We start from the raw sequence: 26,247 nt of genomic DNA on the forward strand, positions 1-26,247 counted from the left end.
CGAATTTTACCCAATCCAATTAGGAATAGGGTTGGGTATGGGTTTTAAAAAAAAAAAAAAAAAACCCCCGAAGCGGGTCCAGGTCGGGTTCGGGTTTTATCAAAAATATTCGAAACCCGGCCCAAATATAACTCAGTTACCCTGAAATTACAAAAAAAAAAAAAAAAAAAAAAACCCTATATATATAGCTATTACTAACCCTAAGTCCCTCATTTTTTTCAATAGCTGCAACTCACGCCTCCCTCAGTCCCTCCCTCACCCTCACACACTAACCCTCAGTCACTCTTACACTCACTCTCATCCCTGCATCACTGCCGCCGACCACAGCCCCATTCGTTCCCACGCCTCACTACCTCAGCCCAACCGCCTTACTCCCTCCGTGTGTCTCCATCGAACCACCTTGTTCTTTCTCTTTTCTTCTTCTTTTTCTTTTTCTTTTTTTTCAGGGTTCATTTCGTCTCAATCATGGGAGTTGTTTTCTTTGATTTTTGGAGGCTTGATTTGGTGGTGGAGGAATGGGTCTCGGCTAGGGTTGGTGGTAATTCGCAACGCTGCTATTCTGTGATTCATATGTGGGTATGTTTTGATTATGGTATTACGGTGATACTAAGATTTTTCTATGGGTTTTTTAGTGGGTACAAAAAGAACACAACGCAAGGAAGATTTTTTTTTTTTTTTTTTTTTTTTTTGGAAATAGGTTTTCTTGTGGGGACTAGGATGGGTTACTAATTTTGTTACTCATTTCCTAATTTTGATTGTAAAAGTTCACAAAATGAGTTGAATTTATATACAAGTTTCTAGCTATGATTATTACACAAGTTTCAATTTTTGAAAGTATTATATTTGCATTCATGTAATATATAAAAAAAAAAAAAAAATGATTTTTTTATTGATTATTGATTCCTTTGAAAAGCTCAGGTAGTTTGAAACAATGATGAATTTGTTAAAAACTCTTTGAATTTCTGTGTTGTGTTACTTTGCATACCCAATTCATTGGCAATGGGTCGGCACAAAGGTAATGTTGCAGAGGGAAGAGAGAGGGGGCAAAGAATAAAAGTCTTTTATTCTTCAATTCTTTTCATGGGCTTCAATTCTTTTTTTCTTTTTTATTTTTTGGTTGGGCCACGATTTGGGCCGCAAATTAGGCACAAATCTGGCAGGGCTTAACGAGGCCTGGCTAGGGCGGGTCCAAGCCCCGGGAAAAAAATCCATTTAGTAAACAGGCCGGGTCCAAACTGCAGGTCTTGTCCCGTGGATCGGGTCCTGGTATGGAAAAACCCGACCCGAACCCAACCCATTGCCATTCCTAAATGGGATCTCTGTTACCCGATGGATGAAGGCTTCTTGCTCCTCTGTGATACATGGACGAATGCTAGCTAAAAATAAGGGAAGTAGACGATGTTAGAAGTTTGAAACAAACAAACAAAGGAAAAGAACAGACGAGATTAACTTGAATCCTTGACAAAAGCCCAAGTGTTGTCAAAACTGTGGGGAATTGTCTCCCATTCTTCCTGAAAACACACCCAGTTCGTCTCTTTTACAAAGAAATACCTGCCCCTCCAATTCCTATTGGAGTCGGGCATATCAAATACTAGCTTCAGCCCTTTCTTCCTCACTGCAAAGTGGTATATCCCTTGAGACGAGACTATATTTTGGGGTCGATAGTACCAAAAGAACTCGTCAATGGTTAACTGACGGTTCCCGCCACTTAGATAACCCCACAAAATCTCGGCCCCAATGAATATCCTCCAAGCATTAGGGGCGATTTGGCTAACGGACAAACCCAAAAAATTGGCTAGCTGATGGTGAAGCACCATCAGTGCCAACCTTAATCCTACCACGAACATGGCATCATACATGCCAACATCTGCAGTCTTCCCCGAGTAGCATTTCTGAAACTTCCCAGGGAGACGGATTAGGATGTCATCCGAAATCTGGTAACGGTCTCGTAAGGTTTTGAAGACTTTGTCCGACATCGTCAACAAAAAGTCATTAACAGTCCATATCTTGGGAAGGATGAAAGGGCGGTCATCTCTGAGGGCTCCCGAGGTGCTATCTAAAGCCTCCTCATCACCGTCATTATTATCCCCGTGACTTTCTCTCTCTTCCCCTTCATCTTCCTTATCACTTATCATTCCCTCATCTTCTCTTTTATAACTTTCCACTTCCTCGTCAAAAGATTGGGCTGACGTTTCCCTCTCTGACGACTAAGAGAAGCCCTCCTTGAGCTCGTGACCTGATGGGAAGACCTCGTCGTAGCCCGCTCTATCGCGAACTGACGACTGTTCACTCATCACTTCTCTAGACATCTGACTACCTACAAGCGACAAAATTATTCTAAGAACCTAAGTTGATGGTCTTTCTAAAAAATATATATTTTCACAATCAAAAGAAAAGGATTAAAGTAAAAAACAGGAGGTAATAAGAGCAAGGGTGACTTACCGAGTAAAATTAACGGACTCATGAAAGATGACAATCTTAGCCAAAGCAAGATGACGTGGGCAAAGTTCCCAAAATGACGAGTTCACTCTGATAATCAATAGCAGTAAAATAGAGGAAAATGAGGGGGGAGGCAAGGTATATATAAGGGAGTATATGCACAGAAGACGAGGTGACGCCCTCGTCCAGACGTGGAGTTAATTGAGTTGCGCCATGTGTCCAAGCATTAAATAAAAGCTACTTGAGGAAGTGCCCATAAATGATTTTCCCTCTCTCCTGAACAAAAGAAAATTAGTAAATAAAGTTCAACTCCATAACTCGTCAGCTTTAGCTTACAAAGCTATGGAGTAGGAAGCAGCTGGTAAGGATAAAATTGTAAATATGAACACTCACTGATGGAAAGGCGTAGACCAACGTTCCAGACAAACCCGTCGGTTCTGTATCCATTGACACATGACAACAGTAGGGAGTCTACAACTCTAAGCTGACGGGGTCAACTTAGGGCGAAGATGGAAAGCTAACGCCATTAAGCTGAAGGGGCCGCACAAGATTGACGATTCTGGCTTAACCCTAACTTGATCTCCACGCATGCGTGTATAAGGAAATATCTTGTGCCCGACGCTCAGTGTTAATCAAAAAAGAATCCTACAAGGAAAGGATTCCACAAAATACGCTCATGAGGGCTCCTATAAGGAAAAGACTTCTAAACCAAGGAAGAGATGTTAACCCTCTACTACTATAAAAGCCCCAAAACCCTCACTAACCAAGGTACGCATAATTCAGCCCAGCTCTGGCACTCTAGAGTTGTAAAAAGTTCTAACTTGACCTTCGGAGGGTATTTGGACGGCACCACACCGATGCTCTCTATTAGGTCTTTTCTTTTTGTTATGCAGGTATCGTTTCGAGCACGTGAGGACCATGTGAATTACTGTTGATTTTTCAGCATCATCAATCTACAACATCATTTGACCAAGAAAAGGGGATAGAACTAGAAATATAAAATTTTCCATGATAATTCATCGGTGTATATGTTGTATACATCCTGTGTATTAAGGTTGTACCCCTATTTTCCTTTTAAGTGGCCATTTGGATACAAACGCATCAGCGTTTGTGCTTGTGCTAGCGTTTTTTGTGTGGGTCCTGTGCACTGTTCACGAGACCCGCAAGTATGGATTTCAATAAATTTTTCTTTAAAACTAGGTCCCACAACACTATTCACACATTTAAAAATTATTTTGCTACAGTGTTTTCAGTTTTCAATTTTCAGTAATAAGCGATATCTAAACAGACCCTAAATATAAAATTTTATTTATCAAAATGAACTGAAATGTATAAATTGGTACTTCTCTTCAATCAATAGGAATTGTGGCTTATGAAGAGCATACATGGTCTTATTGCATACACTTTGGTTTTAGTTTAAAAGGCATAGGCTAGCAGTTTTGGAGTTGGCGTGTTATTGTATGTTTGTGTATTATCAAAAAAAAAAAAGTTTAAAAAGCATAAGGATTTTGATGCGGGGTTATATGTCCCCTGTGCTGTATCAATAAAGAAATGTTGATGTACCACGTGTGAACTCTTCCCATGTTGACATAAATAATGGCCATGAGAGGTTTTGTAGGTATTGCTGCCTACACCTAACAGGTGTCTCATAGCTATTGGTTACCCCTCGCTTCTCAACCATCCCCAATTTTTTCTCTTAGGTCATGGATTTCTAGATTTTATTTATTTATTTTCTCCTCAAGTTAAGTCTTCAATAAAAAAAATTTTAAAAAAATACTGGATAGACAACACTTTTTTTTACATCTCATTCTTTTCTTCTTCTTTTTTCTAGAGATACATCTAATTCTTGAATCTATTAAAAATTTAGAATGGAATGATTATTTAGTTATTTCAATGCAAAGTGTGCAATAAATTGTGTGTGTATTAGTATTTATCCTATAAAGTAACAGGTAAGGTTTATATTCAAGCACGAGTACTTGATGCAACACTGGATTAACACATGATTATTTTAGCACAGATGTCATACCTTTGTTGATTCTCAAAGGGCAGCTCAAGGCTTAGGCAAGTTAGGCTCCAATTTTTAAAATACTTTACCCTAAAAAAAGGCTCCATTTTATTATAAAAATACCTAAAATTATAGAATGATATTAAAGATATTACAAATTTTTTGTGTCACCAATCAAAGAAAAAACAATTAAATATTCATTATTAAGTAGTTGAAACTCACCAATAGCATCCATTACCACATCAAATCACATTTATTATTACATCTATTTATGTGTTTTATGTAGTAATTTTTTTTAGAAAAATTTTTATGTAGTAAGGTTTGTATTAATTTTAGCATTTTTCAAGATTATATGATAATAAGTAGTTTAAAAAAAATGATCGTGTACTATTTTTCTTAACTCCAAAATATTATACCAACAAAAACTCAACCCAATTGAAAATCATAAACTTTTTGGGGAAATACAATTATAGTGATGGTATAATTTTTGTAAGCCAATATTTATTTAATTGATATTTAAATACAAAGGCCCAAATAAAATTATTACCTTTGGCCCCCAATTAGCCAGCCTTGTTGATATCTTAACAAAGTTCTAATCTATATATATAAGTCCTTTGACACATTAATGGTTGTTTTAAAATTATATTATTAGGGCTTGTGTTCTAATTTTTAAAAGTATATCTGTCACACCAAAAACATCCTAATAGTAATGGTAACTAGGGTTGCCAATGGATTATTATTTTTGACACCATAACAAAATGTATTTTCAGTGACGAAACTCATTTCATCACTGTAGCCCCGTCACTAAAAGTCCTGGTGATGAAAAATTTCGTCACTAAAAGTCCGATTTGATTTTTATATAAAAAACTTTAATGACGAAAACGTTTCGTCACTAAAACTATTTTTAAGAAAATTCAGGCACATATAGTGACAAAAATTTTCGTCACTAAAACCATTTCTTACAAAATTTTGCTATATTTAGTGACGAAATTTTCGTCACTAAAACAATTTTTTGTTGCTATATTTGTGACGAAAAAATTCGTTACTAAAACTTATTTTCTATTTTTATTTTTTTTAGGGCTTTGATATTAACATGTAACCTGTCATTACATTATTAAAACCTCACATTTGAATAACACATTTATTTTAACAACAAATTTATAAAAAAAGATCCATACATTCCACAAGTAAAAAATAAAACAAGTATCCAATTCAAACTCCTTCCATACAATAATTGTTTGCATTACATACAATAACTCTACCTAAACCCTATTTTAGAACTAACGGAAGATATCCTCATATGTCTTCAAGTAATACCAAAAGCCACCAATAAGAAACTTGCACAAATATAAAAACAATACTTTGTTAAAATCGTAAAGTAAAAACATTAACTATGTTATAAGAAACATTTCTAACAATGCATTAAGAGTAACCACACCAATAAATTAAAATCACAACTCCTAATGTATAAGTTGTAGAAAGCAAATAAAGTACTAACCAAAAAATGTTTTAACTTGAAGTTGAACTACCCCCATAAGTAAGAGCATCATCATAACCCTTGCTCCTCAAAAAGTTAAGAATATTCTTTTGGACCTCATCTTGCTTAGTTCGTGCATCTTGGTCCTTAGCTCGCTTCTCTTGATCTCTAGCTCTTGCCTCTTTGAGCTCAATTATCTCATTTTCTAACCGTTGGATATACTCCACCAATGAATTAGAGGAAGCAGTGGTTATTAGAGAAGAGGAAGGTCTCATGCCAAGTCCTTTTACAATACCGGACTTCCTCTTAAACACCCAGTTTGAGATCTCCTCTTGTGTAAGGGGAATTGCATTAGGATCTTGACAATGATCTGCTTGCACTTTGAGAATATTTTCCTATCATTTGAAAGAGAGAAAGAAACAAACAATCACAACATTAATACTACATATGTTATAACTTTACAAACATGATAGGGATGGAATGATACACATACATATATCGCTTCATCCTTAGGGTGTATCCACATATTTGTATTTGGATTGAAATGAACATCTTTGAAGATTTTTGTCAATTCAAGAACTTGACCATCATTATTATTTTTCTGATTAATTAACATTCAAGTGTTAGATAGATATACTTAATTAATCACAACATGCAATATACTAAGGTTTAAGAAAATGAAAAAATACACACCTCCTCATCAACCTTAACAGCAAGTGCCTTTGTCCCACATCTATGTTTGCCTTTAGTTTTATTCCTATTTTTAGAGTTCTTTCTTGATTTTTTCTAATAAACAACATTCAAGATATTTATTAGATCATGAATAAAACAGTATACATTTACTTTATCTAAAAATTAATCTAATCAGTTGACAATATAATATTGTAAACATTGGATAATAATAATATACGCATAAATAATTTACCAGCTAATCCTCATTGGTCCATCTCCCATCAATGAGTTCAGTCCACAGCTTCTCTGTGGCATTCATTTGCGGGTGGCTTCTTGCATAGTCAGCACCATGAGATTGTTTGAGCTTTTTATAAGCCTGATACAACTTGTGGGAGTTGGAACTCAATAATCTTCCACATTTTGTATTTAATGTTTTCGTTATCAAGTTAGAATCTCCTTCTAGCTCAAACTGATCCTGTAAAATGAAGTGTATATGTATTATAAAAATATTATTATATGAATTAGACAAGTTAGACGTTATCAATGTAAATTTACCGCGTTATTTTGAAGCAACACATCTCTAGTAGCAGCATCAACATTTTTCCAATTTTTCACATTGTAACTGGACAAATAACTTTGCACTTGTACGCCAACGTGATTTACAAGCTTGCACGCATTCTTCCCAATAGAAGCATCATACTCTGAAGCTATACATACTGACAACTTACCACTTTTTTCAATAAATGCCCGTACTGCTATACCACGTGTTGCTCCACGGGTAGTTCTGCTAGCAAATCCTATTTAAACATTATTAATGTTAAAAAATTATACATTCCATGTACATTATAGCTAAATTAAGTGAAGTATAATCTCAATAGTAAAAACAGGGTGCAGTTGTAATTAAGTATGTTCTATATAATTACCAGTCATGCTAGTTAATGTACTGGTAGTCTGTGTCTCCGCACTAGAAGAACTTTGGGCGGGAGGATTTGCTTCAGGAGGTGTTTCCATAGATTGGACCGTAGATCGGACTACCGGGATAGATGCCTCACCTCGCGAGCGTATAAGTCGTCCTGATGCCATCTATATGTAACATACATATAATGGAACAACAAAGTCATTACAAGTAATGGAACAATAAAGTTATTATCATCTATTGTACCCTATGGAACATCTATTATACCTTATGGATTACAGAATTAGATGACTCATCGTCACCAATAGGTGGTACATAATCATCATCTACCACAACACTAACTCTACTTCTTTTCCCTTTTGCACAATTGGACTGAGCAGAATCCTTTAAAGAAGTTGAGATGTGCTTCAATCCCAAAGCATCAATTATCTCTTGGTTTTGCCTCATTCTATCCAATCTTGTCATCTCATACCTTGGTATATTACGAGTGTATTTGGCCTTTTTGGGCATTTTTTGAAACAATGTATTGACATGAAAAATAAGTACAATTGCTACTAACTTAACATCAATTGCTACTAACTTAACATCAAGCAATTCACAAGTGCAAAATTTGAACACAATTGCTACTAACTTAACACAAACAAATGACAACATCAATATCCATATCAAGTTCAAGAGAAGTACAAAACATCTCAATAACAATTACTACTAACTTTACATATCATAGTCTACACCATTATCCATATCAAGCAATTCACAAGTACTAAATTTCAACATAATCACTACTAACTCAACACAACAAATAACCACATTAATATCCATATCAAGTTCAAGACAAGTACAAAACAATTGCTACTTAGACAATCATAAAACTTTAAGACAAGCACACAACATTTAAGACAATTGTTATGAACTCTACATATTATAATCCATATCAAAATCAACATCAGGTATGTCATTCTCTTCATTTTCATTAGCATCTCTTGAAGTTCCACCTTCAAGAACAACCTTAGTTTCAACATCACCCATACAATAGTCAATAATATTGTCCTCAACATTGATAGAGACAACATCAACAATCGCTTCTTGTTGGAATGCGTCACTATCTTCTGTATTATCATTGGATTCTCCACCCCCGACTTCCGGGACATCAAACACTCCCCTGTGTTGGATGGATTGCACAATTTTCCAAGGTTCACCCAATTTGGTATCTTGAAGGTAAAAAACTTGTCTCGCTTGACTAGAAAGTATAAAAGGTTCATTTTCATACCACCGACTTGTAACATCAATGCTTGTGCAGTGTGCATCGGTTTTTATCGTTCTCCTTCGACCATTGGTGCTAGTATTATACCAATCACACTGGAAAAAAACAACTTTATGGCAAAACATATACTCGAATTCCCAAATTTTGCACACATGACCATAGAAGTCGTGCATTTCTCCCTCATGATCCCCTTCGGTACATACACCACTGTTTTAGGTCACACAACGATTGTCTAGGTCCCTTGTATGGAACTTTACACCATTGACCATACAAACTATGTACTCCTTCACATGCGGTTTAGGACCATTTGCTAATGACCATAACTGTTTAGTAGCTTTTGGTGACTCGTTAACTTTCAATCTATTCATCTATAATGACATACAACAAGTGATATTAATTAGTAATAAGCAATGAAGAAACTTTTAAATATTTAATTTTTATTAGTGTGTGATTAAATTTCAAATGTCTTACACGTTCTCTGAACCAGTTGGGAAACTCTTGTCGTTGGATTTGAGTTATGGCTTCTCCAGTAGGATTATGCAATGTGTTTTTGTGTTCACTGTTAAAAAAATAAGGTAATTTATTTTCAACTAAGCATTGCAGATAATATTCAAAATTTGATCAAATAATATATGCATATAAAATCACATACTTTAAATAAGGCTCTAGCTCAGGATTATTGTACAACAAGTACCAATGAGCAGTATCAAGCAATGCACGAGACAAGTTGCCATCATTCCGCCTACCACCTGTATCTAGCTCATGAAGTGCTTACAATGAACTTATAGCGCCTCCAAAGAAACCCTAATGCTATAAAAAATAAATAATTTGCAATGATTTTATGGTGCCTCCAAAGAAACACTAATCTAGTAAGTTGAAATTTTTTAATATACCTATACCATTAGTGATAGGCCTTTAGACTAAAGACCAATAGCCACTACCACACATGGGTGTGGCTTGATGGTGGAAGTTATTGTCCCAGCACTCAAAGAGGAGCGGATCAAATGATAGCCTTAGCAAGGACTATGTGGTACACGTGGTATTACCTATTGTCGTCACGTGGTGTGGGGTCGATGAGGCCATACTGGAGACCCCCTTTTTTTATTCAGCAAAAAAAAAAAAAAAAAAAAGACCAATAGGCAATAGCCACTATCTCTATGATTATCCACAAGGGATAAATTGTATAATCTTGTCCCGTACGGTATGAATCATGAAGTGTGCCTCTTGAATCTAACATACTTTATTTAATTGTTATTACAGGTTTCAGACCCACGGTTTGCTGTGTTTGTAACAATTTACATGTCCTCCCTTTTCCAGCACTTATATGAGGTCCTCTCAAGTGATGGCTCAACTAAGGATTGGTGGAATGAGCAAAGAATATACATAATAGGGTCAATTTCGGGGTGCTTATTTGGATTTTTGGACGCCATCATGAAGTGTTTAAGCAAAAAGAATGTGAATTTAAGCTTAACAAATAAAGCTGTTGACAAAGAAAAGCTTGAGAAATATGAAAAAGGTAAGGTTGATTTCGAGGGGGCTGCCATGTTCATGGTCCCCTTGTTTATATTGGTCATATTAAATATTGTTTGCTTCTTCTGTGGAGTAAGAAGAGTGACAATTGAGAAGAATTTGGAGGAGATGTTTGGACAAGTTTTCCTTTCATTCTTCTTTCTAATTCTCAATTATCCGATTCTTGAAGGGATGGTGTTGAAAAGTAAGGGAAAACAGTAAGTTATTCGAAACACTTTCTTCGGGAGATTTTAGAATGTGGAGAAAAGTAGTTCAAGGTCTCTGGTACAAACCATTTTACAATGTAAAATCTGTATTCCATGTTGGAAATAATTGTAGGAAATAATTTAATTTTGTGATTAAGTAAATAAGAACATAAAAATATTTAAAAACAATACTTATAAATAGATTTTTTATACAAGTTCAACAAATGGATTTCTGTAAAACAAATAAAAATACTCACTGACTACAACAATGCTAGTATTCGAAACTATCTCATTAAGATAGATTTTTTCCCCTCAAAATTGGGTCTTCAAATCTTTTAGTCATCTATCTTGATACATTAGCAATTGTTAGGTGCACATGCACCGTAGTCCAGCCCATGAAGAACAAAAGCCCAAGTGATGAAGACACCTATATCAAGTTGAAATAAGAGATCATAGTCAGTTTGTACTTTGTGTGTTTCTAGGAGTCCAACCGCATCTAATCACTACTCTTTAATGAGTTTGTGATAGGCTTGAATAGCAAGGAGTCCTAATTCCTTGCAAAGTACTATACGTGGTGTACCAAGATTCCTACTCCTAATTGATTGAAGAGTGTGAGGGCATGCTTTTATATAAAAGGCATGCGTGTGGTGCTAAAATTTGGTACACACAAGTGAATTGAGAGAGCAGCCAAAAGCAAGTCACTTAGAGAAAGAAGACAGCCAAGAGAGAGAGCTGTGCAGGGAGAAGAAAAATAAAAAAAAGAGAGAGTAAAGTGTTGTCACATTTGAGAAAGATAATTAGTGTGTGTGAGAGCTAGGGCTGTCCACGGGTCAATCCGGGTTGGGTTTGTGCTCAACCTGGAACCAACCCAATCACTTCAGGACCCGCTGCCGACCGGTAAACGGAGTCGGTTCGGGTGGTGGATTTTCACCGGGTTCATATCGGTCCTCGATCGGTTTCGGGTTGTGCGAAAATCTGCCGAATTTCGCCAAAAGACGTCGGATCTGGCAAGACTTGACCTGATCTTGATGAGATCTCGGCGAATCTCCAAGAGATCAGGTCGATCTTGGCAAGATCTGGCTGGATCTCAACGAGGTCTTGGCATATCGAACAGAAAATGGGTGATTTTCCTTCTAGTTCAGGTCAGATCTCAACAGATTGGACAGAAAATGAGCGATTTTCTGTCAAATACAGTCGGGTTAGTTAAATATCGATTTCTCAGCCTCGAACCCGCCAACCGACCCACTGTTTTCGGGTTCAGGGAGCAGAGACCCACCGCTGACCCGTCATCGGTGTCGGGTCGGTCGGTTCTCGGGCCGAATCAAACGATTTGGGCAGGTGGGTCGAGTTCTGGATCTGGCTGGACACCCCAAATGAGAGCAAAGAAAACAATAGAGATTTTTTCTTTAGCCATGAGACACACACAAAAAACTATTGTAATTGATTTGATATAGTGAAATTATTCGGAATTTGTCCCGTGGTTTTTCCCTTTAAAGAGAAAGGGTTTTTCACGTAAATTTTTTGTTCTTGTGTGTGATTATTATTTTGGATTGCTAATATTGTTGATAATATTATTTGGGACCCTACAGCAATAAACAAAAAGAAACACAAACAATATTAATCTAAATGCTTAGCAAACAAATTTGTGTATCTTTATTTCTCATAGACTCTATGCTTGAGAATTAATTATAGGAAGAAAAACTATCTAGAATGAAAATTAACAACGAAAAAAAAAATCTTGAATGAATGAGAGACGAAATATTTATAGACACACAAGTAGCTCAACCTAATTCGACTTGACTTGGTGTGGGTAGGTGGAAAGCATATAAACTCATAAAATGTCTATTCCTTTTCAATGTGGTACTTAAGGACTTCACCAATTAAATTCATCTTCAAATGGGAATTGTATATATAGGAGTCAATTTCTCATTTACTCCTTAATGGATTTGGCCAAGTGACCACATGACCTGAATTTCCTGACAAGGAGTACTCACTGCAAAAAACATGTGGGTCCCAGTTTTACCTTAGCTCAAAGTTAGCCACCTAAACACTTGCAAACCACATTTATCTAACAATCCTCCACGTTGAATGAAAATTGAGAAAACACAATACAAATGTTTATGCAGACAGAAAGAGTAGAAGAAAGTCATTGTATCAAGATATATATATCTTTTAGCCTTGAACCTTCCTCCATGAAAGATTATCAAATATATTGGCTAATAAGTGAACATGATGTCTTGAAGTGTTCAATCGTTTGTGTATACTAAGATAATAAAATTCACACAACTCCTTTTTTAACATAGTTCGTTCTTTATGATTGTGTTCAATTTGACCTTGACCAACTCTTGATTTTTCATAAAGTGCTATAGAGGATTCAATTGTGAAACTCTCATAGAATTGGCCAAATTCACACTTATATAGGTTAATTCTTATTAAGAGTATTTTACTATACTCCACTTGGATTTCTAAGATATAAGAATCATTAAAATAAAAATTTATCCTGAATATTGCTTGTAGACATCATTATTTCATCATTGGACAATGGATAGGAGATGCTATCTCCATAGTGATAAAACTAGTCTCCACAATTCCTTTGAACCTAGATCTTGAGATCTCTAATCAGTTAGATAGGGTTGCCATCATGGAACTTTTAGGTCATAGGCTTTAAACCCATTCCTTTTGATGAGCATATTTACTTGTTCTCTACTCAAATCTTTGGTTAAAGGATGATCCTCTATATTATCTTTTGACTTTATTTAGTTAATGGAGATAATTCCATTTAAGAGCAATCGTCTCATGATTTATGTCTACGAAATATATGTTGAGACTTACCATTGTACATACAGCTTTGTGCTCTACCAATTGCTGATTTGCTATAACAATGTATACAAATGTGAGACACAAGTTTCATCCACATTGGCATATCATCCAAAAAATGATGAAGCCACTCTACATCTTAACTTGCTTTATCCAATGAGATAAATTTTAATTCCGTTGTGAACTTGGCAATACATGCTTGTTTAGAAGATTTCCAAAATATAGTTGTACAAACAAGTGCAAACACATAACCCCTCTGACACGTGTGACAGTAATAATTGATAGATTACCCATTATCCAAAAAGTTTAAGATGTTAGGAAATGATGAATCTCTTCATTTAATTATAATTCTAACACTGCCTTCACGTATGGGGTTAAAACCCGCCCTTAATGAGGGAGGTCCAATACATGAGACTATCACTGAGATATTGCACTTGAAAGGGAGGGGAAAATCGTGTAGCACGTATCTTGAAAAATTAGTTCCTCCTAATTCGAAGGGGATATCGTCAAGCCCCTTTTTTGTAGTGTAGCTAATCTGTCATACATTAACGTGTTTTAGGCCCTTTGCACCCGTTGTGGATGGATTTGTATAATTTATTTGGCAAAACGCCCAAAAAATAGACTGTAAACTTCATGTAATCATAATTACTGCTATTCTTTCACTTGCACAGCTCTGTAGTCTTCACTGCAACCTTCCTAAGCTTCAGTCCTTCTCAATAGTATCAGAACACAAGGAATCTGAAGAAATATTTCCATCAGCTTTTATCTTCTTTGAAGACCCATAGTTATCATATTTTCCATTCCTAGACGCAGTTCCCACCATATCAGCCGACACATCTCTAACAATGTCTGAGAAATTGGTCCTTCCAATTCCATTTTCTCCCATATCTAACTCCAAATTTGTTTCAGGTGTTTGTGTCTCCTTAGATGCAGCACAAAATAGCATTTGGGACACTTTTGAACTACCTTTGCCTTGACGCACCATCAATTAAAAGTTAAAACCTAGCCTCTCAAGTGTTCAAGCCCCCACAGCAAAGCCCAAATTATTTCAGCAGAGTTAACTAACGACATATGACGTCCACTATTAACCAGAAGGTCCAGAAGAGTACATAGTCCATGGTAGAAAGACCTGGTAGGATTGTTTTATAGAACTTTCATATCTATTAGCAGCACTTTCAATATGTGGGATACTTCTAAGACCTACATGCATAAGATTTTGAATCATGGTATAGAAAACTTAATCTTGAGTGATCACCAGGGCTCCAAAACAATTTATACCAAGCAATTGGACTCGGCATATAGAGTATGACATCCAGAATTAATATTGCATATGAAATCCATACAATCAATGGAAGCATGATATGCTAATTAAAATATGACTGTAAATTTATCATTTTATAATTTTAGAACACACTAATAGATTAACAAAATAGTATACTTATCAACAACAAGAAGAAAAAGATGAACAAAATAGTATCAAATTGATTTCTCTACTTACAGCCCAAAACAATTCAACTTGTGACTTGTACTACACTCATTAGATTCAAAAACAACATGCACAGCAGCAACAGAATTTGGGAAAGTTTTTACATGTCCAAACCATCCTGTTGAAATACCAGTCTTGTTAGGACCTGAAGGGCCTTGAAAGAACCTCGTATGTTCCAGATAAACATGCACAGCCATCTCATTGATCCAAAGATTATCTAATACATTCATACCTATGTGCCTAAATTTGTACATTGAAAACAACATCTAAACACCTAAATATATTTCCCAATAGCAATGACACTCCTTTAACAAGACCAATGACTACAAGCCCACCAACAAAAATAACATTGTATCATCCAAAATAGAAATAGATATGAATGCATAGCTCAGATACAATTCTAAGGCAACATACAATACATAATTCAAAAAATAAAGCCATTAAGCTATGAGCTATCAATTACCAGATAACCGAGCCGCTTCTCCCTCTATCCAACCAGAACTTTGCCCTTCGCTTTCCTCTGCTCCAACATATATTCATGAACTCGCTCGGCTTTCTTTCTCATACCTACAATCATCTCCTCAGTCGCGTCAATGATCTGTTTTGGCAAATGCAGCTCCAAATAATTGAACCACTCCCCCAGCGTCCCCTTCTCCAAATCAAACCCCTCCTCAACACCACAACCGCCCTCACTTTCTTCCTTATTATCATCACCAACAACTCCACTTGCCGCCATGCCTTTATCCACATCAATTTCAACTTTTTCTTCCAAATTTATTTCCTCCACATTCTCCAATTCCTCAACACCACATTCACCCTCATTTTTCACCTTATCATCATCAACAACAATTACATTCACAGCCGCACCTTCATCAACATCAATTACAGCTTTTTCATCATAATTCGTCTCCTTTGCATTCTCCAACTCATCAACTAGATTACAATCAGGCAGCTCTTCACGTAAATTCTTCCTCGTTGGCCTGCCTCGCTTCTTTTTACCTTTAACCTCCACTTCTGCACACTCCACTCCAGAATTCTCCGGAATCTTCTCTAGCATTGAATCCGAAACCACATTCTTCACATTCCGAGTTCGCCGCGTGCCTGTGTTCTGCCCTGGTTTCTCTTTCTCCGATTCAAGACCAATTTCCTCTGTTTCTTCACTCTTCAAAACCCTAGCTTTCCTCGGAGGAGCTCTTCTTCGATTGTCCAAATCCTCAATTTTCTCATCGCATTTAGCTTCTTCGCTCTCTTTCAAAACCCTGCCCATCCGGCCACGATTATCTGCTGCTGGTTCCACAATTTCAGGAACACCATTCCGGACTTCCTCTTCTTCTCCTTCATAACTCTTCAAAACCTTAGCTTTTCTCGGAGGAGCTCTCCTCCGATTCCTAGTGTCCAAAACCTCGCCTTTCTCAGCTTCTTCTGCCTCTTTCAAAACCCTACCTCTCCGGCCGCGAATCTCTGAAACCTGTTCCACGGAAAGTGCCTGGGCGGCTCGGCGCCTAGGGTTCCGTCTGAGTTGGCTCTCATCGTGGCTGGAAACGATGTTGACAAGGATGGAAGTGTACTCGCCGATCTTGATAGAATCGCCGTCGGAGAGATCGTGAGGCGTGTTTGGTTGTAGCTTGGTTCCGTTGAGGATAGTACCGTTTGAGGAGTCGAGGTCGCGGAGGATCCATTTGGGCGACCCGGATCCGGATGAATAATCGATAGAGAGGTGGTTGGAAGAGATGCCGGAGTCTTTGATAGGGAGGTTGTTGCCGCGGACGATGCGGCCGATTCGGATGTTGGATCCGGGTTGGTATTCTATGGACTCGCCTTTGCGTGGGCCTTGGACCATTACGAGCTTCAGAGCTGGGGGCTCCATTGTTTGAATTGAAGAGGGTTGTCTTTGAAAGTAGTAGTGACTAGTGAGCAAGCTCTCTGAGTCCGGGCAATGTCAAGACTCAAAGCTTCAAAATTGACCAAATTTGAATTATAGCTACGCGGGCTGCTTTGTGTAAATGCATTTCACCCCATCAAAAAAATAAAAAAATAAAAAATTTTTTTTTTTTGGCATGTTATTTTCGGGTTACAATTAGTATAGCCCATTCCGTCAATTTACTAAATAGACAATGACCCTATAATATAGTGATTAAAATGAAATTTTTGCCTTTTTTTTTTTTTTTTTAATGAAATAATCTTTATAGTTAAATTATTGAGCTTGCCCCACATTCCCTTAAAAATTATCATGGTCTTATCTAAAAAAAAAAAATTTATTATGACTTTTAAATGGAGTTTTTGGTGTACCTTTGTATTAAAACATTTCTCCATTGTGTGTGTTTCAAAAAAAAAAACACTATTGAGCACAATCATTAAAATCACCCCTAAAAAATTTCTCCACATTCCGTATAGATTAAAGTAATGCATTTTCTTCCAACGAAATCCAAGGGGATTCAAGTGGAGTAATTTAAAATGAGACAAATCAACATGTGAATAAATTGGGGTAATGAGGTCAAACTGAATTTCATAATATTTTTTCTCAATAAATTACCCATAAAAATGATTGCATTTCATCTAAAATTGCAATGCATTGGGTTGAAATCAAATTTTTTGCTCATTTTAGCATTGTCACATAAACATGCATATTCATGCATAATAGCAATGTTTATACATTCTTAGGGATTGGAACATTCTTGGTGTAAAACTTTATGATATGTTTAAGTTTAATTTTCTCTTATTTATGTTTGTTTTATTACATTAATAGTTGAGGATAAGGAGATTTAAATCCTAACTGTTTGTTGGAAATACAAGAAGTGTCAAACAATTAAGGTACAAGCCTTTTGGCTTCTTTGATTCATGCTTATGTGGTTCTTAGAGTTAAATTATTTGATCATTATTTCTTGTCAATTTTAATTTGTGTAGTGAATTATAAATATGAAGTACCCAAATTTATTTTTATTTATTTATATGTTATGTCTAAACTAATTGTATGATACATGTGTAAGTCTATTTATATTGGTCATTGTACCCTATAAGTTTGGTTTTAGAACCAAGGAGGGTACATATCACATTCACTAATTCACGATCTATAACTTTAATCTATGAACTTAGTTTAAGAAACCTAGATTTAGCCATAATATTCTCTTTTATTAGATTGTAACTAGAAAAATAAGTGAAGATTCATCTTCACTCTTCAAGCTCCACTTAGAGAGATGTCTTCACTCTTCAAGCTATGCTGAAATAAGTAATATCCAACAATCACAATAAATTTCCCATTAATATGAAACACGTCACAATCTATTGCATTTTAGAGAACTTTAGAGAAATGAGAACTTTGAAGGACCTTTTTTTTTTCTTTTTACAAATGAGGGTATTCAAATCTCTTTTAGCATCTGAATATTCCCCCATGCATATCCAACTTTGAAGGCTATTGATTGCTCCCATTTTGAACCTATGAGAGTGACAAGGTCTTCTATCCCTTTGAGACAAAAGATGAGCGATATTTTTGTTCATCCATTCTACGTAATGCATGGTCTACATTAGCAATTTAGAGTATTCACAACAATGGTTGTAAAATCACTCAAAAGTTATTTCACCAACTTAAATCATTAAAATCATGCAACATTGAAGCTACTATATCTAAAAAAAATTTACCATTTAGCTTCAATGAACTTTTACTAGTAAGTTTTCATGATAGCAATCGATATTTTGTATTTTAATGGGTTTTGTTGTCTCTCTCCTCACTCATTCTCTCACTCTCACTCTCTCTCCTTTGTTTTCCTTTGCCTCTTTTTCTCATCCCTCTCTCTCTCTCACTCGCTCTCTGGTGATCCAATCAAGATGGCAATGGTGGTGGTTCAATTGTGGTTTATGGGTCACAATGGCAATGGTTCGGTTACAGTTCATGGGTCATAATGGTGGTGGTTTGTTGGTCCAATTTGGATCATTAAGTCGTGAGTCATGATGGTGATGTAGTTGTGGATCACAATTTGAATCATTGGGTTGTGGGTCAGAATTTTGTTTTTGTTTTTGTTTTTTTCCTGGGTGGTGGTGGTAATGCAGTTGTAGGTTTGGTGGTAAATGACAGTGGCAATTGTTGACCAGTTAGGTTGTAATGATCTTTGGGTTTTGGTGGTAGGTGTGGCTATTGTTGTTGGTTAGTTGGGTTGCGATGGTGGTTGTAGTTGTTTCTTGTGGTGGCTGTTTGGGTAGTGGGTGGTTGGTCCTATCATTTGGACGGATTTTGTTTTCTTCCCAATTTGGCAAAAAAAATGTAGGGGGGGGGGGGGGGGGGGGGGGGGAGGGTGGTGTTGATGGGATTTTTTTTTTTTTTTTTTTTTTTTACTTTAATGTACGATTAGTTCTCTTTAATAAACTTAAAAAAATTTTCAATTTTTATTATTAGTTTTGACTATTATTTTTTTTTTAATGTAACAAAGATTTGAGAATAAATTTATACAAGCTATATTTTTTATTCCCTTATTTTTCTTATCAACCAAATAAAAGAGTTTTTCATCCTTTCACTTTTCCATCCTCCAACCAAACACACAAGTAGGAAAACTAAATCTTTTTTATTCCCTCTTTTTTTCATCCCTTCACCATTTCCTATCCCACAACTTCTACTTCTACCAACCAAACAAAAACTAAAACGATAATTTTTTTTTTTTTAAATCTAATTAATTTACTTGATAGGTTAAATTTCTAATTAATTTACTTGAAAATGTGCTTAAAAATGTGCTTAAGTATACTCTTGGAAAAATTGAGAAAAAGTGGAAAAATGTGAGGTTTTAAAAAACCGTATATAAGAGAAAAAAATAATTTAAAATTAAAAGCTAAGAGCTATAGCTGATGCCAAACAAACCATAATTGAGGTTATGGATTAAGAACCTATAATAACTTGCCATCTATGATTCATTTTGTTGTGAAATGAATAATAGTTGTGTTAAATGTCAATGCATTAATCTTCTCAATGGGTTTAATATTTTCTGCGCTCCCCCAGAATGAAATAATTAAATAATGTCTTCAAATCTCTCTTGGGAAACATGCTTTTCTCAGCAAAATTACAGCATTAAGCATAACGAACAACTCGAACTTGGCAATTAAATAAACCAGACACATGCCATATCACAATCAGAATGCAATGCTGGAATCAATGGTTATGTTTATGGTTATAGGTTTTGTTATTGTTTCCTTTTTCTGTTCCAGGTCAGAGCACTTTAAATAATAACTTATACATCCAAGCTCCATGTATAATTTCTCCACTCGTCTTCAATAAAAAATACTGGAAAGACGCAATATTTCTTTATCTCACTCTTGAATCTATTGGAATGGAATTGATTTATATCGTTACCGCTTTCCTAAAGATAAATCAAAACACGCATGAGATTACATTGAGATCTAACCTAATGTAAGCAATTTTATTATTTGCCCAAAAATAGAACAAAATACAATGATCCTTGAAAGAAAAGGTTTACCGCTCCACAGACTTGAGCGGTGTAAACAATTTTAACTTTAGTGCAAAATAAAAAATAAACCGGTTATTTTCATATCCCTGTCACCTCCAGTGCACAAACTGGAAGGAAGCCAAACCCTAAAGTAGGGAGCTAATGTATAATTTGAAAAAATTTTGGAGCAATATTTTTTGACAAAATGATTATTACTGTCGGACATTTAAACAAGGACATCTAATGAACCATTCAAACACTACCTCTATATTCACAAACATACCATTGTTGTATTGACCAGTTTTGCCACCATTGTTATTCTCTGAACAAAATCTTTAGAGCACAGGTAAATAGAGCTCCAAGCAAATGGGCATCTGCCCAATTTCTCTACAATATCTTTGATTCTTACAGATTGAGAAGCAGAAATAGCTGTGTTAAGAAACTAGTAATGCTAAGTGCAAGCTTTACAAAGATTGCGGTATGAATTAGTGAAAAAAATCAAAAAGAGGTCTCTATTATCAGTTTACATCAGTGACTAGCAGAAAAGGAAAAAAAAAAAAAAAAAATCAATACAGGAAAGAAAATTCACTATTTACAGTAGATACACATCAGGTGAATAGGTGAGAAAAAAGCAAAGTATCAAGATTAGGTAAGACCAGGTGAAGCCTAAAGGTGTCTAATGATACAAGGCAAAAGTTAAGCCGTGAAAAATTGGCATTGCAGACAAAATTTCTAGTGCAAATTCAATTTTTTTTGGGAATGGATCATCTAGTCTGGACAGAAATCCCCCAAAACAGTAGACATCATTTGGTAAACAAAGTATTATCCATCATTCTGCAACACAATACTGAAAATGTAAGAGGCATATTAAGCCCATAGATAGGGAAAAAACACTTAATTTTGCTATGGATCAACAGTTAAAAAGAACAAAATGGGAAGAAAAAACTTACTCGTACTAATCTGCATTCCATCCAACTGGTGCGCTAAAGACACAATGGTAGATGAGCAGGAGGTTATAATTCCATGGTTTGTTGGTAGATCCAGTTGATCCCTGGGCATCAGAATGTATCTAGCGAAGAAATCTAATTGAATGTGTCATACTTTTCTTATCACTAATGGTAAATTAAATCTAACTGAAATCATATCTATCAACATAATAGTGCCTCTCAAAAGCAAACAATGTTCAGCAAAGATAGGATAAAGCTCCATTCAAGTTTTCCCAAATTTTTTGTAATTCTTCATCTGTAAACAATACTTTTGCTCAGTTTAGTAGTAAACCTAGAGGGTGCTTTAAGGAAGCATATAAAAAAGATGATTGTGGGCCAGCTAAAGAACCTTAAATTGTAAGTCCAGTCGAAAAGCTTTGCTTGTCAAATTTAAAAATACATGCTTTAAGTTTAACATCAGTATGCTTTTCATACATGTATCTTCTCATGCAAGTTGAAAAGACTACAGCAAAATGCTAGTTCAGAAGGATTCACATGGATTAATAGGATATTAGATTCTCATTAATATAATTGTTATTGATTTGAAAATGTTAGGAAATATATTTTAAAAAATTAATATCTATTTCTCCATCAATGTTCTGTATTTGGTTCAGCAACAAGGCAATCTATTTATAATATTTGGTAATATCTTTAATCAAAGCAGTGACTTCTCTATCAAGACACTGCATTTGGATCAGCAGCAAGGACATTTATGCTAACCTATAGTCTTCCTTTTTTAAAGAACTTTTCCAAAAAGATACTAGACTAAAATCTAACCTAAACCCACCTCTTTTTCATTTGGGACAAGACTCAGACTCCAGAATTTATATATCAACTTCATATCTGCATGGAAAAAAAGAAATCCTCTTCAATCGGCTTCTTTTGCAAGATGACATGCCAATGTCCAACAGTCATTGGACCATTCTGTTTTTGCAATTAAGATTTTTTTTAGCTATCCAACAGAAATGTGAAATGTTTTGTGTCTATTAAGTTCAAATTCTTTCCTTCCAGTTTGTTTCATTCCATCACTTAGGCTGCAAATTTGCTATATTTGCTAACATTAACAATTGAGCAACGGCTCTTGGGTTTAACTTATCAGTAGTCTCTGCACTATCTGCAGTATCACAATTGTTTTCATAATCATCACTTATCATGTTTATTTTAATATATTCCTGCTAACTCAACTCAACTAAAATTTATTTAGAAATTCTCAGTCTTGACTTTAAGCAATGCATCTTAATAGTAGTAACTGAAAAAAATTTCAAAGCATGAAATTTAAGCATTTCACTCACAAGTTTCACATATTAACAGTAAGACAGATGTTATCACTTGTCAAATTGATTCCACAAAATTCGATATGCCCTTAACCATGAGCTATAACTTGATTTCACTCCAACAAATCCCAAGACAAGAGACATATTTAGATAGATATAATTAGGTCACAAACAGATTAGAAAGTCAGACTATGCTTGATTTCACCTATCTAAATGTTCATCAAATTTTCACATTTAAGAGCTAGAGGAGGTTTTGTAATGTAAACTTACTCTTTCAATAAAATTGAACACTCATTTTGGTGTGGATGATGCTCTGTGTTCCAGAAATTCCCAAGCATTCTGCATAGTATTAGACACAGGTTTTCCAAATTCCAACAAACCCCTAATCCATTTAACCCGGTTTACAAGTTCTTCCAGGTCCATAACTGCAACTTCTAACGTATCAGAACACATGGAATCTAAAGAAATATTTCCATCAGCTTTTATCTTCTTTGAAGACCCAGAGTTATCATATTTTCCATTCCTAGACGCAGTTCCCACCATATCAGCTGACACATCTCTAACAATGTCTGAGCAATTGGTCTTTCCAATTCCATTCTCTTCCATATCTAACTCCAAATTTGTTTCAGGTGTTTGTGTCTCATTAAATGTCACAGTGCTCAAAGGTCGCTTCACCCCATCTGGAAGTTGTAACAAGCTAGCTGAACTATGAGAAGAAGAAGAAGAATTACACTTAAGCGATGCCCTAGTAGTAGCCTGAATTCCGTTTCTTCCTTTGCCTTCGGCTTGGATCATCAAATTTGGAGCCCCAGAAACTTATATTAATCCCGTGCCAATCAAATTCAAATTTGAAACCAAGTCATTAAATAAACCAAACCAATCAAATTCAAATTTGCCAAGAGCCTTGAAGCTTAATTGGCATCTCAACATATTGTAACTATCTCAAAACAATTAAACCAAACAGAAGTATAGGAGGCATGGATATAAGATCAAGTGGTAAATGATCAAAGTAACTAATAAGATACATCTGTAAAATGTCCAGCTATGTAAAGACAGAACCACTAACTTCTATAAGGTCATGTACAAGTATAAGCCATCTATTGTACTACTTGCTCCATCCTGAAATAAATGTTTGATTCTAAATAATAAAAAAATGTGAAAGTTTAGTAATATTCCTAAAAAAATTTCACTTTATATTACATGTGGACACAACTTTAAATGAGATTCTCATTTACTTATGACTAAATTGAAATTTGCACCCTTAAAGTTAAGAGTTATTTTGATATATTCCCCCTAATGTTTAACAATTTGGATCCCTAACATTATGCCATTTTTTGAAACAAGTCCTTCCAGTCATTGATGAGCTAGCCGTTAAATGCCACCAAAGCCTGCCACATGTGAAAACCATGAAACAAGCCCTAGAACAGGCCAGTGATCCCGTAAAAACTGTTATAGCAAAGAACTCTTCCAAAACTGATGGCTCACTAATCCAATGCGCAGAACAATCTCTGGACTTCAGTTTAAATCAAAGAGGGCATTAGAGTGATGTGCAGCACGATTAAAACAAAGGGCTTCAATAGCTCCCTACTGATGGAGCTAAAAATATGTGCGCAGAGAAGGACAAGTAATCATAGATTAGAGTTTAAGATAGAGATTGAAAAGAGAGGTTTACAGACCGGAGGTAAATGGCGTATTCTTTCATTAGTCAGCAAAGGGCTTGGTGTTTCATGCTATCTTTACAAGCAATAGTTCACCTTGTACCCAGTGTTGTTAAAAGCACGCTTAAAACTCAAAAATCAAAGCCCAATGTCTGAGCGGCGAGCACTTTGCTTGCTTGAAGCGAAGCTAATTAAGTGAAGCGTGTCTCAGGCATTCTCTTTTTTTTTTTCTTTTTTTTTTTTTTGTGTGCGCTTTTTGAAGAAGCAAAAAGCACACTTAGGTGTGCTGTTTTTTTTTTTTTGCTAAAATATATTTATAATTAAACTTAAGTCCTTGATCTAGAAGGAAATGTCAAGAACATTGAATTATTAAACAAACATTATTCTTAAGGTGCTGTATTACTCACAATTTTTTGTTTACATATCAAGACAATATTTTACTATTCCTTTGGTTTTTGGTCTTTGCCTTTTGTATTTATTTTGATGAACCATATACTTCATCTGATCATAGCTATCCTGATTACATATTTTCATAAAGCACAAGAGAATTATACAAAATGTTCTGTTTAAACTTGCTACAACTAGATTATTATCATATTGCCATCCATAAAAACTCGTTATCTATCAAAAAAAATTTAAGAAATTGAAATAACTGTAAAATTTGAACTTACAAATTGTGCAATTGCATTATCCATTTTAACTAATTAACAAAACATATTACTATTTTAAATTTATTAGTTTTTTTATTATATGCTATGTATTTTTTATTAGAGATTATTATATTTATATTTGACAAATATGTGCTTTACTTAAATTAGGTGTGCACTTGCACTTTGCGCCTAGACTCCAAGAGAGTTGTACACTTAAGTACGCTTCATGCTTTTACCAACACTGCTTGTATCAACACTTGTTTGCATAATTGTTTGAATCGAATTATATTATTATGAAATGTTAGTTAAAATGATAATCATTTATGAAATGTAATTGTATTACATCTATCTTTAACTTTAAGTAATTTTTAGTTAAATTATTTATGATATCGCTATTCAACCTCAATTGAATCCCCAATCAAATCTCTAAACCATCTCACTTTAAAGGTTTCCTCAATGATTCAGGGGCTGTTTGGTACCTGCTTTTAAACAGCAATTTTCAATATTTAAATAACAATAACACTTCTTACACGTATTTCTATAACATTTAGACACATATTTCCACAACACTGAAAACTAAATAACAATACTTAAACACTGCTAACAGACGGGCCCTCAGTTTTCAAAACAGTAGTAACAATAGAAATATTGGTGTGAATTATAAGGTAATGCCCTAAATTTAGTAGCACCAACCCTCTCTCACCATAAGTTGTGAAATTTACCGAAAATTTATTTAAATATTTACTATCACATAGTAAATTTTGTTAATTTCTTAATAAGTTTTTTTTTTTTTTTTTTTTGAGGTTAAGTGTAAATTTTGCAATTTCACTGTTTATTCTATTTATTTGTAATTAAATTATTTATAACATCACAGTCCAACTTTAATCAACCTCTAGTCAAACCTCTCACTCTTTCTCAGTTTTCTCAACGGTCCAGTTTCTAAACCACAGTTAACCATTGATAGTGCGATTGCCATGGTCCTAAAAACTCCAACTCATAGGGTATATATCTCCCTCAAAAATGAGAGTAAAGACACATTCAATGTGCAGTAAAAACCAAATGCAGACAAAGGACTGATCATGCATTCCCCAAAATGAAGAATATAAATGTTATGCCTTCAATGACCTAATAGAAGGACTGCGGGCTAGAGCTCACAAAGCCATTGATTATGAAATATGTAGTTCCCAAAATTCATATACAAAATTAAGACAAGTGTACAAAAAATTGGCAACAATTTAATTCAATCAATTCCCAAGAATCATATCCCTACCTTGAGTGAAAGGCTTAACAATCCGAGCACAACAACGATCATTGCCCTTCTCCTACAACCACCAAGGCATTGCAAACATAAGTAACACAAGAAAAAATGAGTACCTAGAGGTGAGTCTAACATATCTAACTCTACACCTACATGATAAAGATTCATCACAGAACACAAGGTATGAGTTGCATCAGAATCTAC

The 26,247-nt window shown here is 35.1% G+C and overlaps 2 protein-coding genes across 13 annotated transcripts in view; both read right to left on the bottom strand.

Moving 5' to 3' along the window:
• Positions 1-10,752: 10,752 nt before the first annotated feature.
• Positions 10,753-16,809, bottom strand: LOC126688715 (FHA domain-containing protein At4g14490-like). Of its 2 annotated transcripts, none has more exons than XM_050383499.1 (2): positions 15,255-16,809; positions 10,753-10,915 (listed from the first exon to the last, which is right to left on the bottom strand). In XM_050383499.1, exon 1 carries the CDS (start codon positions 16,656-16,658, stop codon positions 15,279-15,281), a length of 1,380 nt encoding a protein of 459 aa, XP_050239456.1. In that variant the 5' UTR covers positions 16,659-16,809; the 3' UTR covers positions 10,753-10,915; positions 15,255-15,278. The 2 variants fall into 2 exon arrangements, with proteins under 2 accessions (XP_050239456.1, XP_050239454.1); XM_050383497.1 differs by lacking the exon at positions 10,753-10,915 and adding an exon at positions 13,494-14,505.
• A 3,759-nt stretch (positions 16,810-20,568) lies between these two features.
• Positions 20,569-26,247, bottom strand: part of LOC126688716 (uncharacterized) — a 30,388-nt gene continuing 24,709 nt past the window's right edge. For 2 of the 11 annotated variants that reach the window (XR_007644341.1, XR_007644340.1), the window contains exons 6-9: positions 26,056-26,107; positions 22,748-23,262; positions 21,168-21,268; positions 21,046-21,064 (exon numbers count right to left, since the gene is read on the bottom strand). Coding sequence is in view for 7 of the 11 variants with exons in the window: in XM_050383502.1 (XP_050239459.1) it covers positions 22,769-23,292; positions 26,056-26,107 (576 nt within the window). In the remaining 4 variants the exon portion in view is untranslated. Of the gene's footprint in view, positions 21,065-21,167; positions 21,300-22,747; positions 23,293-26,055; positions 26,108-26,247 lie in introns of those variants that run through there. The other 9 variants (XR_007644339.1, XR_007644338.1, XM_050383505.1 and 6 more) reach the window with 6 other exon arrangements.

Source organism: Quercus robur, chromosome 6 (assembly GCF_932294415.1).
Source record: "Quercus robur chromosome 6, dhQueRobu3.1, whole genome shotgun sequence".
In the NCBI taxonomy this organism is placed as follows: Eukaryota; Viridiplantae; Streptophyta; class Magnoliopsida; order Fagales; family Fagaceae; genus Quercus; species Quercus robur.

Coding starts and splice junctions, on each gene's coding strand:
- LOC126688715 (XM_050383499.1), bottom strand. CDS start 16,658: ATGGAGCCCCCAGCTCTGAAGCTCGTAATGGTCCAAGGCCCACGCAAA.